Below are 16,438 nucleotides of genomic sequence, written 5' to 3'. Positions count from 1 at the left end.
AACACTTTACAAAATTTCTCTTCCTTGTGGACCTGAACTAGTGGTCCTGGTGCTACAGAGAGCTTTGCAGAGGGGCTGGCCACCAAATGGAGGAGACCAGAGGCTGGGGTCATATAACATCAAAAAGTAGAGGAGAGGCTGAAGAGCATAACTGGGGGGTCAAGAGAGGAAGCCAGGGAGCAGGGGAAGGAGTGGAGAGAGGAGAAAAAGAGGCGAGAGGGGGACAAGGACAGGCACATGTGTGTGGGGACAGGCAGGGGGCAGCATGGGTGATGGTTGGTGGGTGTGTGTGTGTGTGTGTGTGTGTGTGTGTGTGTGTGTTGGTGGTGGTGAAGGGATTGTGTGTGTACGCGCGCACATCTCAAGAAGGGGCCGTGGGTATTTGTATGCCTCAAGAAGGATCTGTGTGCGGGTGTGGTAAGGGGGGGCGTGGAGCGGGGTCCGAGGCCCACCGCGTGCCCGCCGGGGGGGCGGAGAACGTGTGCAGGCTCCGCCTCGCCCCCGCCCACTCCCGCGCTGGGCTCGGGGGGACGTGCAGCTGCCTGGCGGGCGATGGAGGCGGCGCTGCTGGCGCTGCTTTTGCTGCTGGCGAGGCCCGGTCTCGGGCAGGCGGCGGAGGAGCCTCGCGGGGCGGCGCGGGGGGACGAGCAGTGCCACTACTACGCGGGCGGGCAGGTCTACCCCGGCGAGGCGGCGCGCGTGCCCGTGTCCGACCACTCCCTGCACCTCAGCCAGGCCAAGAGTACGTGCGGGCCGGGCCGGGCCCCACCGCCCCCGTGGGGGAGGAGGGGCGGGAGCAGGCGGCGCGCGCGGGACGGGACCCGGGGGGGATGGGGTGCGGCGGCTCGCGCTGTCCCGGGAAGGCCACGTCACAGTGCGGCCGGTGACTCCACCCCCACTCAGACGCACTCCCCGGCCTCCCACACCAGCACCTCCTTCCCCTCCACTCCCCCACACTACATTAGCGCAGGGGCGCTCAACCTTTTTGTACTGGGACCCATTTGTAAACACGGCTGGCCAGTCCTGACCAGTAAATCGGAGGTTTTTTTAAGTTCGAAAGCAGCCACCTGCCCCTCACCTCAGGCTCCTGGGGGTGGGGTGGGGTGGGGTGTGGGGCATGGTGGTGGCCCCTGGCAGGCTGGAGCTCTGCCAGGGAAAAGCCACCATTTTCCCGTGTTTTTCTCCTCCAAAGGACCCATTTTTAAAACTTCCTTTGCAGCCCTTTTGTGTATTCTTTTGGGTCATGACCCACAGGTTGAGACATGCTGTGCTAGCACACGCACAGTCTCGCTTGAGCTCTGCTACGTTCCTGCTGCGCCCCCCTTCACTCCCCTCCCACACAAGTACGCACCCCAGCTCCACGCACACGCACCCTTGTGCGCACTGCGCTTTACTCACGTACCCCACACTGCTTCACTTGCACAGACATACACCTGCCACTCTGCTCACAAGCAGTCCTCCCCCCTTACACAGCCTCTTCCGTATGCACCCCACCTCACCTCCCTCCTCAGGGGGAGGACGAGGACAAGCAGCAGGCAGTGGGTGTGTGGCAGAGGACCGGGGTAGGAAGGACATGGCATGCATGTGCACTCACACTCCATTCACAAGCACTTCCTTCCTCACACACACCCCATTCATTCACAAGCACCCACACACACACCCCACCTCCCTCATGCACGCACATGTACACATATACCTCCCACTTTCCTCAAACCGCTCCACTTCACTCGCACACAAGCACTTCCTGACCTGCTTTCCCCCCTCCTCACCCCCCCACAACATGCACCGAGTGTCCTTGGGGTAGGGAGCAAAGGGTCCTCTTCCATATGTCCTTGCATAGCTTCCTCCCCCCCAGTAGCTGGCTTCTGGCATTGCCCCAGGGGCATCCCCAGAATAAGTGCTAAGGCAGGAGGAAAAAACGAGAGGAGGAGGAGAAACAGGCCTCTGCTCAACCTGACATTCAAGAGCAAAGAGGCTAGACCTGTCATGGGGTTGCTGGGGGGACAGCTCATATTTTTACAGAATTCCATTTTATACTTCATATAGATGCAACTCATTTGATGACTGTCTTAGTAAAAGGCCAGATTTGCAGTTCTGTCCCTGCAGTTCTCCCTCTCCTAACTGAAAGATTTAAAAATATTATCTGCTTACTTAAAGGGTCACACTGTTATTGTTTAGCTTCATACACCACTCATTTCAAGGTGGTGGTAGTCTTTGTGTAGACAAGTGGTAGAGACAAGTCATTAACTCTAACCAGACTTACTTTTGCTGTAGTTAGACTTCTGTTCTTTCCTGAGTGGTTACTTGATTTAGCCAACAAAAGCATTCTCCTGTGAATGAATTTTGTTGCAAAACTATATCTAATTTTTTTCCCCTTGTGTTGCAGTTAAATGATTTAATCACCCACTACATTTACAAGAGCGGGCAGAGGAGGAGGGCAGGAATCACTTAAATCAGTTTTGTAGCACAAATAAAATTGCCAGTAGTTGTACTGGCCAATAAGACTAGAACTGCACTAAATTAAATAAATAAAAGGCTTTCTTGTCCTGCAAAAGTCTAAAATTCCCAAATATCTCCCTTTCTGAACTAGGACAAAAAGTCCATCTCAACATGTCTGATGTTATTCATCCACGTAGTTTGAAAAATATTTTTGATCAGGCCACTGTAAGATATATAGGTAAAAAAAAATCTCAGAACTAAGTTTTAAAACTTTGACATGACTTAGGAAAGTCAAATGGAAATGCTTCAAAAGTCATTTCAAAACCAAAAAATGAATCTCAAATAAAAAAAAGTATTGAAAAAGATTGAGATTCTTCTAATATGAGAAGCTATAAAACCTTTCAAGTTAATAATTTAGGTGTTGGGGGAAAGTGGGGAGATCATTTTATGAAGAAAAACAGTTTAAAATCAGAAAATTTCCTGCTCTAAATCCCTGCCCACGCTTTGAAACAAGCAATTTCCTCCTATTTATGTCAGTAAGAAAAGGAGAGAAAACTTGAGATTTCACAATACCAAGACTATTATAAAAATAAAAAGGAAGTGAAGTATTGCCACAAACAATTGAAAATTGAACTAGACTTGGTAAATCATTTAAAGAATATTTTGCTGTGCTTGATGTATGTGTTCACTTACTGCTTGTATTGTACTTGTAACTACTATGCAAAGTTGTAACGTGCATCATAATTTCCAAAATTTCCTAATCAAAACAAGTTTAATGGTGCTCTAAATGTCTAGTGCTGTAATCCATATGGCATATGCCATCTTGCAACAGATGATAATTAGTGGCATATTTATTAACAGAGATCAGTCCCTACATCGATCAGTACCAAATATTACTTAGAGCTGTGTCTAAAGAGAAAAAATTCACACATTTTATTCCATCAGTTTGTTATTGCATCGCCAACACACTTTGTCTACAGGCATAGAATTCACATTGCTGTGGACTTTGATTTTAAGAAGTACTATTTCACCAAGTTCACATTTTTAAAACATCTTCCATTCAAAATTAATACTACTCTCCTTTGGTGAGGAGTAGTAAACACAGTAGTTCCTATAAGCACATTTAAAACACAATAAGTTCTATTAGTGAACATTTTTTTCCTGCATAATCTGTTTGGTTTTTTTTGTGAAGAAACATCCAAATTAATTATAGGTGAATTCTGTGTTCTGTGCATCCCATTTTAGGTTATGCATTTCCTGAAATGCATAACCTAAAATGAATCCTGAATACTGTTCTTGGCTAGGAGTAAAACTAGGTTGAAGCAGAGCCACTTTGTGGTGCTAGCATATAAGTTATTCCTAGATAGCGTAGTCTCCCAAAGTCTGAAGTAAGTTTCATATTAAAATAAAGAGTTGGGTTCTAAATAAAGGTCCTAAATCTGTGAGATGTGAACAGCATAACACATTACACGATTAACTACCAGCTGACATGTATGGTTCTCCTAAATGACAATACTTAATCAGGCCACCCCGAACGAACCTGCTGCTCTTCCACATATTACAATTAGACAGCAATTGTTAGAGAATGTTATTTCCCCTACCTGGGTAGCTACCATTCCCAAAAAATAGTATACAACACTGGATAAAATCCATTTTCAGTGATCATGACATCAGAACCCAAAGTAAACTTCTTGTCCATCAGGCTGTTTTCATCCCTACTCTGTTGTATGTGCATGAATCTTGGACAACATATAGGAAATGCCTGAAAGCTTTGTTATGTTATCATCAAAAATGGCTTTGGAAGATCTTCCATATCAGTTGGAAGGACAGAAGAAAGAATGCCAGCATTCTGGCTTAAGCAAGCACCACTATCATTGAAAGCGTGTTTATATAGCACCAGCTCCATTGGACAGGATGTTCCCTAAAGATGTCTGACAACCAGCTCCCAAAACAGGTCCTATACTTCCACCACTCCAGGGGTGGGCAAAGAGGAGAAATCCAAGGACACTTTAAAGGTGAGGCTGAAGAAATAGGCAGACAAGGTTTTTTGGGTAAATCTGATACTTTTTATTAGACCAACTCAAATAGATGGAAAAAAATCACTCTTTGCAGTCTTTCAGGTATAAATACCCCTAGTCAGGCTGAGGAAACATCTGCAGTTAGCAACAAAGGGTATTTGTACCTGAAAGCTTGTGAAGAGGGATTTTTCCATCTATTTGAGTTGGTCTAATAAAAGATACCAGATTTACTAAAAGAACCTTGTCTGCCTGTGTCCTTACACCAACAAGGCTACAACCTATACCCCTAAAGCTGAAGAAATGTAATCTTAACATCAGTACCAGAGAGACCTGAGCACCAAATCATCCCCAGTGCTCTGATTTGTAACAAGGCATTGATCTTTTTGAACAAGATGGTCTCCTTACGGAGATGGATAGACAAGATGGAGAAAGGGGGGGGGGAAAGGAGTTGTGACCCAACATCACTGGGATCTACTTCCCAGAACTATTTGCCACATTTGCAGTAAACAGGCACATGTCTGATCATCCTCAGTCATTACAAACTCTCCAGTGACTTCCTTATTTACTGGAAGACTCTCATCCTCTTATTGGAGAGACTGCCAACATAGTGGAGTTGCCAGTCATGAAATTTTAAAGCAGGGGTGTCCAACATATGTCCTGAAGACCAGATGCTGTACCCAGCCTGCTGGGCTTCTGCCTGGCCATGGGAAGTTGGGGGAATGGCCTGCCTCAGAATCCAGGGCCCTATAGTCTCAGTGAGCATGGCAGTCAGCAGCAAGAGGGCAAGCGAGGGCTTGCTTCACCTGTCATCATCACTGCAGCCCCAGCTCCTCAACTGCTGGATACACTGCTGCCTCATACTGCAGGCCAGACCAGGAGCTACCACTCCAGCCCCAGCATGGTGTTTGCAGCAGGAATGGAGGTGCTGCTGCCACTGTACAAACTAGGTAGGAGTTGCCACAGCCAGAGCCATCCTGTGCCCAGAGCTGTATCCAACCCACAAGGAGCCCCAGGTCCAAATCTGGCCAGGGCAGGAAGCTAGTTTGACACCCCACCTTTAAAAGTAATTACAAGTTTGTGTAGCTACCCAACCTGCGTTGTATTTCAGTATATAAAACCACAGCTGTGCCTAAGTAAGGAAAAAACATATCCTTGGGCACAAGGTGCTAAACAACCACACATATATATGCATGCAAATGCCTCATTTTATACTTATACTTTATTTTGGATGTATTCCATTTCGCAGTCTCAAAGCCAGCACCCCATTGGGAAGGAACAGCAGTAATCAATGGAGAGTTTAAAGAGCTGAAATTAACAGATTACCATGGAAAATATCTCGTCTTCTTCTTCTACCCTCTTGACTTGTAAGTAAAACCAATGTCAATGCACCATTTTTTTTCTGCCCCCTTCAGAATACTGGGAACAGAGCAAGTAAAAATCAGAGTAAAGGCGTTGATTGCAAGCTGCACTTGACATTTTGTTGTCTAATGTTTTCTTTTGGTGATGGAAAGAAGCATTTCCTTGGACTTGTCATCTTGCAGTTGTGAAATTTTATGTGATATTTGTCTTTTTTAATGAAGGACTACTTTGGGCAATAACTTTATATACTAGTACTTTGCTGGACAGCATTTCCATTCCTGGTCAAGCATGTAAATCATTGCTGCAAGTGAGAAATGCAGATGAAGTAATACTCTTCACAGCCTACTTCATGATCCCTTAAAGTGATATTCAAAACATGCGATTTCCCCTTTGTCTTTCAGATGTGTACATAACTTAAGTACCCCCCCAACTTGTCCAATTCCCACTCATAATGTTGGTGTAATGGCTCCTTTGACTTCAGCAGCGTTACTCCAATTTCCATGAAGTGAGAAATAAAAGTATGCAATGAAGTAGTAGGAACATTACACTGCTCTAATAGTGTTAAGGGAATAAAAGTTAACCCTTGAAACCTGGCCACTTGCTTTTTTAAAAATCTAAGAACAGTCATTGTGAATATTTAAACTGTAAATTGTAATGCTTGCTGACTGTATTTTCAGTCTTACAGTTTATGAATAGGAGTGTTTCTTTAGAATGTGTCTGTAAACATCTTGATAAACACTAGTAAAAATGCTGTTTCTAACAGATTTGATTTCTTCAAGTAAACAAAAATTTAAGATAAAAACTAATCTATAATTTGTTTTCCATTTTTCTCTACTGAAAAAAATAACTAATTTCTTCTGTCAGTGCACAGATAAGTTCTGTGGAGAAATCTTCAATATTCTGAAATGAGAATTTAACCCATTTTAAATTTTAGCACGTTTGTGTGTCCAACTGAGATCATCGCCTTCAGTGACCGAATTGAAGAGTTTAAAGCAATAAACACCGAAGTAGTGGCATGTTCAGTTGACTCTCAGTTCACACACTTAGCATGGTATGTAGCCTGCCCCTTTTTTTTTTTTATATATGAAATTATTTGTCCATCCATACTAGGTTATCAACTGCTTCTCCAAATTTAGAGACAATGTCTGATAGACCAGTATTGTCAAGTACATATTGAACTACAAGACATGATCTAAAAATGCTGCCATTTGTTACTTACAAGATGCTCTTAAATGAAAACCAGTCTTTAAAAGTTTATTTTAAAAGATGACAGTGTTAAATGTTCATAACCCAATTGCATATGACCTTATCAGAGTGTTTTCTTCCTGTATGTTAGTTGAAATGATACATACAGTTCATGCATTGGTCTAAAATGATTTTTGCATGCAACATGCTATGTTAAGCATGAAAATTGTCTAAGAAAGAATGACTTCATGAATGGTAATTTGCATGTGACCATAATGTATAATGTGAAGGAAGGAAAATTGGATAACTGTTAACTAAACCTGAGTAAATAAGGCAGAGAGACACAGGAATTTCCTTTGGACTCTGAGATTTGCATAGATTTCATTCAACTGCCTGTGGCTGAAACAGAAGGAAAAGGAGAAAGAAACACACCTACCACATACTAATCGTGTGGCTTTACGCACTTTGTAAAAGTGCTGGGATGCTACAGTTATACAAAAGTTTAATAAAAATCTGAAAAGGTGGCTGAGCCTGCTTAGCAGACCAGAAGTTCATCTCAGAAACAGAATGAGTCCATGCAAGACTCTCAAACAGAAAGAGGTTAAATTAGTTATTCATTACAAGTTAAAACGTGACATTGTCACAATTTGTTTGATAAATTGACACTAAAAAAAGGCGCTTGCTATCATTTTTTGGGTTTTGGGGTTTTTTTAAGTTATTAGAATGTAGACAGGGTAGTAGTTTGCCCACAAACGGAAAAGGAACATTTTTCATGTACAAGTGAAGCATGCAAGGAGACCTAAAGAGCAGAATAAAAATGTTTGTATATGAATGAACATATTGGAGAAGGGTGGAAAGCAGACTGGGAGAAAAATGAAGGAATGGAATGAGTATAGACAATTAATTGAACAAATATTGATATTCATAATGAAAAAAAATTCTGCTACCTGCATTAAACTGCTTTTCAGACTTGAGCTCACTTTTTAAATAGCGATTCACACGTAGAACTGAGAATCTTTATTTTACTTACAAAACACAATACAGTTTATTGCTAGAAAGGAACATCCTAATGTCTCTGGGTACCATCTTATCATCGAGTCTTTTGCCATTTTTAAGCCCCCAGATTTGGGAGGCAAGAAAAAAGAAAACGATAAGAAATCACTATCTTGAAACTTCAATTTTCCAAAAGCCAGATAATTTTGAAGAGCACATGTAGACTTCTAATAATAGGGAAATGAAGGAAATGAATTTAGTCTTAATGGATGAAGCAGTCAAAGCTTTGTAGCCAGAGTCCAAAATAAGTGATGTTATATGAAGCTATGCTGATCCTGTTTATATCATTTCAGTCCCTGACCGTTAAGGATTCAGTCAGAAAATATTGTGCAAGTAAGGGGGAGGAGGGTGTAACAGAAGTCTTCTTGAAAAATAAACTGCTTTTTTTTTTGTCAAAAGGATTAATACGCCACGAAAACAAGGAGGACTTGGGCCATTGAAGATCCCACTTCTTTCAGATCTGACGCACCAAATTTCAAAAGATTATGGAGTATATCTGGAGGACCAAGGACACACTCTTAGGTATAAAAAGCTGCCACACTGCATTCTGTCTTGCTCTAGTAGTTAGAATCATAGAAAGTTGGGGTTGCAACAGATGTCAGGAGATCATCTAGTCCAACCACTTGTTCAAAGCGGGACCATCCTCAACTAGATTATCCCAGCCAAGGCTTTGTCTAGCCAGGTCTTAAAAACCTTCAAGGATGGAGAGTCCCACAACCTCTCTGGGTAACCTGTTCCAGTACTTTACTACCCTCCATGGGGGAAAGTGAGAAAACACTTCCTAATATCTGACCTAAACTTCTCTTGTGCAACTTGAGACTGTTGCATCTTGTTCTGGCATCATACCAACACACATGTAGATTGTGACACTCTACTGTGGAGCTAATTGGCATACTCCACAGTAAAGCACGTGTAGATGTGTGCATTGTGTATACAACCTTAGTCCAGACGAAAACATTTCAAAAGTTAACTTTGTGGATTTTTTTTATGTAAGAAAAGCTCAGAATTAAAACTTATGGTTCCCTTGTGTGAGTTCGTATGGCTTATCCAGCAAGTATAAAAACCTAATTTTATTCATTTCCTAAGATAAACCACTACTTATTCAAGATTAGTTAATTTAATAAAAGAATAAACCATCTTTGAATGTTTGCCAGCTGATTACCAGTGCAATTATTGTTTACTGGGGCAAAATGTAACAAAATAGTCTGTCCCTGTAAGAGGGAACAGTGAAGTTCAACAGGCTAGTAAGAAAGCCCATCTGGGAAGCATTTGGGTAAGCAGAAATTGTCCCCCCTGGAAGAGTAAGCAAGGTGTGAAGAGGAACAGCTTGCTGCAAGGAGGGGCCAGAGAGCTATGCTAGGGACAGAGCAAAAAGGTGCTCCTCTTCTAGCTTCTGGGACAGGGCAGAGGGATTTTGTTTACTTTGTTTCTTTGTTCTTTAAAAGACTGAACTTTGCATTAGTGGGGTGGCTGAGGAGTTCATAGGAAGCAAAATTCTCCTAAGAAAGCCAACAGGCTAAGTAGCCTGCATACACAGCAGCATAGTTTAATACAGTAGTGCTGCAGCATCAAATAGGTAATGAAGGTAGACTTGGAAGGAACAAAGTCCTGTCTAAATATTTCTTTTATTAGCTACAGTGCACAAAAGTGAAAGGTAAATACAGCGTCACCCATGATGGAGGGGGGTGCAGATTCTAACTGATGTTATTATGTTATTGCTGAAGAGTACACAAAATAGGGTTATATGGTTAATTTTCAACATAGCAAAAGACTAATGGTGGGATTCTGTACTTGACCAGTGTTTAATACTTATTTAAAAAGTTGAACAGGATGGTAGCAAAATTTGCAGATGGTTACTTCAGTCAAAAATCAGGAAGGGATGCAAAAAACTTGAGACAGTTTCTGTGTTGAAATGGCAGCATGACAGGAAAATAAAAAGCAGCATAACAGAACATTCAAAAATAATGTACACTGAAAGTACATTACTCATGTAACGTACACTCATGCCTTCTAAGGGTGTGAATTTTAACTTTATCAACACAGGAAAAACACCTTTTAGACAACTGAATGACAACCTTTGCTCAGTGTAAAATTATGGTCAGAGGAACAAACACATTATTAGTATGCATAAGGATAGGATGAAAACACAGAAGTTTTGCCATTATGTAAACCAGTGATATGTCCTTATCTGGAGTATTATGCAATACCAGGAATATCCCCTCAGAAGTCTGAGGCTGGGGAAGAATCTGACCAAAGATTTTGAGACTATTTTTGAAAGAGAAATGAAGTGGCCAATCAATTATGTAGACTAATAAATGGTAAAGAGGGGGCATATCAGGAACTAGGACCTTTTCCTGGAGGAAGAATATTCAGTAAAATTGGAAGGTAGCAAGTTGAGAAGTAATAGAAGGAAATTCTACACAACGCATGGACACTCATTATTTCAAAAACACCTTGAAATCAAGAATTTTGCTACATATAAAAGTATGGTGTACTTGCATGGGTGTCAGCACTTCAAATAGTTCACTGTAGCAACATTTCTAATGAAAGTTTACAAACTCTGAAACCTAACATATGCTAGGGTAACAAACTAATGCAAGATAAAAATTACCTGTTGTTTATAAGTGATGTTTTTGTACATCTCCGATTAGTCTGGTTCTGCTTATTTACAGAAGTAGGAGGCTAGATGGAGTAACCATCTAGTGCAGTACAGCATGGCAGTTTCTATGATCTACTGTTAGAGTGGACAAGAGCTCTCCGGGTCTTTACATATAAGCATAACAAGTGCTTTGCTTTATTAGTATACTAAGTATTTGCAGCCAACCCTTGGCTTATGCATTTCAAAGTGTCTTATATTCTTGGTTAAACAGTTCAGTGCTATTGATACAATACTAAGTCTGCAGTCTACTTAGACTGTACACTAAGAAATAAATATTGTTTTATGGACAATGTTACAGGATTTCCATGTGAAGTCTTTATAATGCCAAATTACTGGATTGGTAAAAATATATATACAGTATTAAAAAAAATACTATCATAATAGAACAGAAGAAGAATGCATTTTCATTACTTCTAATTTGGCTTTGGCATTATCTGAAAAGTGCTGCAGTGAAGGCACTTCTCAGCAACGGAAAAAACGAAACACTGTCAATAAAAGGGTCTTCCATTATGAGATTGGTATTAGAGACTCTCTAAAATGTGAAAGGGTAAGTCCGTAATACTTCGGATGCACAATGAAATAAGTAACAGTAAGGAACTTGCTAAGAAAATTCAGGGTTTAAGACAGAATTTCTTCATCGACCTGTTTGTATAGTGCTTGCAGAACAGACGTATATTCCACAGCCTCTGAATACAATGTGAATAACAGAGATAAGAATCATCAGTTCTGTTATCTGAAACAAGAATTTCCTTCTTTTCCCCCCCACAGAGGCCTCTTCATTATTGATGATAAGAGGGTCCTTCGACAGATCACAATGAATGACCTTCCTGTTGGCAGATCAGTGGATGAAACACTTCGTTTGGTACAAGCATTCCAGTACACCGATAAACACGGAGAAGGTCCTTTATTCAGTATTTTGGCAATGGGACTTGTGCTGAGTTTTTGCTTAACTAAATTAGAAAGGTTTTTTAAGAGTGATTAGGAAACAAGGCATTTGATAGCTTCCAAGACTGATTTATCATGCTATAAAGAGATTTTTGGTTATGTGGTCTCAATATTCAGCAGGCCACATGCTTACTCTCATTATTTACATGTGTGCACACAAAATGCAAAGTAACATTTTTACATCCATTTTGCATGTGCTTTCCACAGCATGACACCAAGTATGAGGCAATGAGAAATCAGAGAGGTAGTCTATAAAGGTGCATATCTACCCCTCTTCCTTCTTAATAAACATGGGCAAGCTAAAAAGTGTTGTCACTATAATTTGTTGGCGACCAAAAAACATGAATGCAATGACCATTTGCGAGACTCTTCTGCTTGTTTTGTACCAGTAAAAAGCATCTCCCACAAATGAGGTGGGGTTGAATGTGCAGGTTAAATGCAGGCTGCAAGTCCTGTTGGTTTTCTTAGGACATGACAATACCCTCAGCTAATATAATTTAGCATAATTAACTTCAGTATTGTTCGTACCTTTGCCTCCATCCAAGTTATGCCAGGTTACACCCACTGGGGTTTTGGCCAGTTTGAGCTTTAAATCTAAAAACTCATAGACACATTCAGCAGCTTCACCAGCTCTGAGTTTCACGTGTAGGTGAATGCATGTGAAGTGACCCAGCTGTAGTTTGTCCTCAGTTTGTATGTTGACATTACCTGTGCAAACAGCTGTGTCCTGTACTCAGATTAAAACACACAAGTTCTCATACTCTCAGTGGTTGATTCTGACAACCAGGCAGCACAACATTTTAGTGAAGCTCTGGAAACTCTACAAGGGCACATGGCTTGCCTACACACACACACACACACTGCAGCAGCAGCAGCACCCTCATTATCTAAAACAGCTTTCCTAGGTTGCCCATGAAAGGAGCTATATTAGTAAATACAGCTCCCTATGAACAGCAAATATTAGTTTTGCTCCCAGTCCCTTTACCTCCTAAGCCAGATAGCCAATAAAACAGTTAGTCTGTAGCAAAAGTTTTAGAATAGCTGCATTCCTATACTAATATTTGGTTCCTGGCATTGATTCTAAACAAAATTTGGTTGTCTGCATTTCCACTGACTGGAAATCAGCTGTTCTTATCATAGAACCTCATGTTCAGTGGACTGAGAATCATCACTAGAGATAGTTATTTTGCCAATAATTTCATTAATAGAACCTGGAGAATTTAAAAAAACAAAACAAAAAACACACAAATCAAATCGAAGCCAAAATATATACAGGCAAGCAGGGATTCCCAGTTTTGATTAACAGAAGAATTTAATGTTTCCCATAAAATTAAGTGTCAGTGGGTGTTATTTTAGTGACAGCGATGTACAAGAACATTACATACTTAATTGGTGCTTGTGTGTGGCACCTTTTTACTGTTTTATTTAAAATTCAAAGAGATTAATTTTCCAAGAGTGTGTTCAGAAAAATAATCAAGTGGGAACACTGATTTTCTTTATACTCTATTCTTTTCTACTAACTCTTTGCTGTTGTTCCTTCCACCCTCAGTTTGCCCTGCTGGTTGGAAGCCTGGCAGTGAAACTGTAAGTAAATACTTATTGTACATGCATTATTGTGTGCGCCAATACAAGTTGTCAGTAAAAATCTACCTTAAAACCACAGTCATTATTTATTGCAATTGCCATATTTTAAGAATTTTTCATACAGAAAGTTTACCTTTTCACATCAGAAGTTTCCTTCTCCCTCAACTTTCCAACAAATGAAAAGTTCCAGCACCAAGGAACTCACTAGAGAAAATTCTCTCCTCCAGATACTATACAACTTAAGAACTAATTGTAAGCTCATCAGTCAAGAACAGTTCTCTCACTTCCTGGCCTATAATGTCTAGCACAATGTGATTATTCAGCGTGCCTAGATAATACCTTCATATAAACAATAACACTGCTCAGGCTAGGGCAGGATTTATAGGGACTGGCAAAAAAGACAGTGTGCTCCTGTTCGAATTCCAAGATGAAAGGCTCAGTTGCGTCGCGGTGTCCTTGTTTGCTGCTTTCCAACATGCAATCGTGAGCAGAAGAACAAGGGCCCCGAGTCACTTCTCACTGAAGTAATTAACCTCAGTGGAGTTGGATTAGGCACCAATAGAATAACAAAAATATTGTGATAAGAAACTGGGCTGCAGAAGGCTGCCAGCTTCATAATTAGAACATTGGTATTAGTTTGAGGATGCTGTTTTGTTTGAACCAGCTCCTTTCAGCTGTGGGCACAGCAAAATTATATTTAAAAAGAGCCTTAAAAATACTATTCAAGGTTTGGTAGCATTTGAAATAGTTTATATAGTGTCTATATCTGGTTATCCAGGGCTGTCCAATTTATCAGCCCCCAGGAGTCGTATGCTATGCTGGCCGCACCAGTTATGCCAGGCCACCAGGCTGCAGTGCACAGGCATCCCTCCCCATCCCCACCACTGCAACAACAGGCACCCCACCCTACTGGTGCACAAGGTGGGATGTTTAAATTCAATAAGGAAAGTGGATTAGCTGACGCACCGATATTTGGAAGTTATACATTCCGTGATACTGGCCAGCCTAAATAATCCATCCATCAGCAGTTGCTAGGCATGTAACGTTTATCGTAAGGAAGGTTGAGCACTTCTGTGAAACAGTGATATTCATAAAATGGAACACCCAGTTAATGGTAATAATTTAGATGTGTAGAAGTTACTGCTATATGGCAGCCACTGTTTTAGTACCTCTATATTCAGCTATTCACTCAGTGCTGAGATGCTTGAGTCTCCCAATGAGTTTATATTGCTACAGTAAATAACAATAATTCATTCTCTACAAAAACTGCTGAGCACTTAAGTTGCAATGTAGTTCAGGAACACATTCTTTGGGAGACATTGACATCTGTAGCCCTGCCGTCTAAATATGTTTGATTTGATTAGATCAAACCTGAAGAAGCCATGAGAGCCTGGTGGCCAAGAGAAGAGCTGTAAGTAACTTTTGAGGCTCTTGATTACAGATGTTAATTCATTAAAATCATTTCGAGTTTGCTTTTGGGGCAGGTCAGACTGGTGTGTGCTCTTTCAACTATGCAGACCTTCTTCCTTAAACTCCTCCCCTACTTTTGCTGCCCATACTCTTCCAACTCTTAGGTATTTCTAAAATAGTAAAAACAGTTGATGAGTAACTTTTAGATGTAGCTTGTGGCAGTGGTTTCAATACATGATGTACTGTTTGCTTTCAGATTAATGCTTTCACTTTCTTTCTTACACAGATAATCCCAGATCCTGCTGGAAAACTGAAGTATTTTGATAAACTAAACTGAAATTTGCTTCTCCTGACCTACACAAATTACATACAACTTTAAAAAGCTGCCAATAAAGTTTCATTAATTTTGTTATATCCAGGTGTTTGTCTGATTTGTAGCTGCTCTCTCAAAGTACAGGTCTGAACATCCAGCAACAGAAAGAATGGATACAATTTGTCTTTTCTGGTAGGTGTTCCTAAAAGAAAGCTGAGAGCTTTAGCTTGAATTTGCCTATTCCTTTTACGTTGAACTCATGTGGTCTTAGACATTAACCTGCACTAGTAAAATGCCACGAATGCAATCCCTCTGTGTCCTTTAGTTTTCAAAAAGCCGAACAAGTCTGGCTGTATTCTAGAACTAGTGCCACAGCTGAGGAAGTGGCACCTGGCTATTGGTGATAGTCTAAAATCCAAATGGTTGAGTGTCAGAAAAAAAACAAACTAAACCTGAAACCAGGAATACAGCTGGTCCTGTTTTGCCATTTAAATTATTTTCTGTCTAAAGACACGAAACATTCTTGGCTGGCACCAGTTGGCATAGTATCATCGATATAAATGGAACTACACCAGTTTTATCATAGAAAAAATTGAATGTAAAGACCAATCCTTTGCTAACACGTAAACTTCTGTGGTCTTTGTCAATACAATAAGTAGATTATAATTTCCATTATGGATAATTCTCCCTTCACTTCTTCCTATCCACTTGCTACCATAGCACCTAAATTCAGAAGGGGTGAGCTGTAAAATCTTTCTAGACCAGCACAGGTGTTCTGCATGGATTGAATAATATTGGTCACTAAACACTTGGGTTTCATGCACACACATTTCCTCCCACAGATCAAAAACATCACCACTAAGGTATGCTAGTTCTTCACTAGTACTTGGAATCCCTCTTAAATGCGTGTCGTCATGTGTGCTTTGGCAGCCCACTTCCTTTAGATCTTTTCAACATAAGTTTATGCAGCAAAGACAACTGAAAAAGCATCAGTGTTGTGAACAAGAATTAAACCCCTCCGCAAGCGTTACAGTTCGGAGCCCAAGAGCCACAGGAGTATTGGATTCTTTAATGTTCTAAATACAACAGTATCACCGAGGCTTGTTCCTCTTGCGCACTGTATTTCTTACAATGTTTCCTGCCCCCAGGCGCCTGATGAACTCTCACTGAACTATATAGTATGGCTCAGGATACACTTCCTAAATTGTGTACCCTCCCCCAAGTGACAAGCAGACCTCTGTGTGCCTGTACAGCAACCTACCACATTGGAGCCCCAACCTGATTGAGGCCTTTGAGCATCACTGTAATTAAAATACATACAGCCTTTTTTGTACCAGGACCCATTTGTAAACGTTGATGGCCAGTGCCCCTCACTCTTGACCCACTGCCCCCGGCCCCAGCCCCCCACAGGGTGTGGGGCATAGGGAGCCCCAAACAGCCTCTCACAGGCTGGAACTCTGACAGTCTGCAAGG

At 41.2% G+C, this 16,438-nt stretch overlaps 1 protein-coding gene across 2 annotated transcripts; it reads left to right on the top strand.

Annotated features, from left to right (window-relative positions):
- The first annotated feature begins 493 nt into the window (after window positions 1–493).
- On the top strand, window positions 494–15,066 carry PRDX4 (peroxiredoxin 4). 2 transcript variants are annotated; one of them, XM_090062271.1, is made up of 8 exons: window positions 494–742; window positions 5,704–5,821; window positions 6,751–6,867; window positions 8,454–8,576; window positions 11,482–11,612; window positions 13,208–13,242; window positions 14,607–14,653; window positions 14,939–15,066. In XM_090062271.1, the coding sequence occupies exons 1-8, from the start codon at window positions 553–555 to the stop codon at window positions 14,940–14,942; spliced, it is 765 nt and encodes a 254-aa protein (XP_089918397.1). In that variant the 5' UTR covers window positions 494–552; the 3' UTR covers window positions 14,943–15,066. The 2 variants fall into 2 exon arrangements, with proteins under 2 accessions (XP_089918397.1, XP_089918388.1); XM_090062262.1 differs by lacking the exon at window positions 14,607–14,653 and having other exon boundaries at window positions 495–742.
- The last annotated feature ends 1,372 nt before the right edge of the window (window positions 15,067–16,438 follow it).

The sequence above is a fragment of the Crocodylus siamensis genome, chromosome 1 (genome assembly GCF_052110815.1).
Source record: "Crocodylus siamensis isolate JL-2025a chromosome 1, ASM5211081v1, whole genome shotgun sequence".
Taxonomy (NCBI): Eukaryota; Metazoa; Chordata; order Crocodylia; family Crocodylidae; genus Crocodylus; species Crocodylus siamensis.
This window is presented reverse-complemented; position numbering and strand designations above follow the sequence as displayed.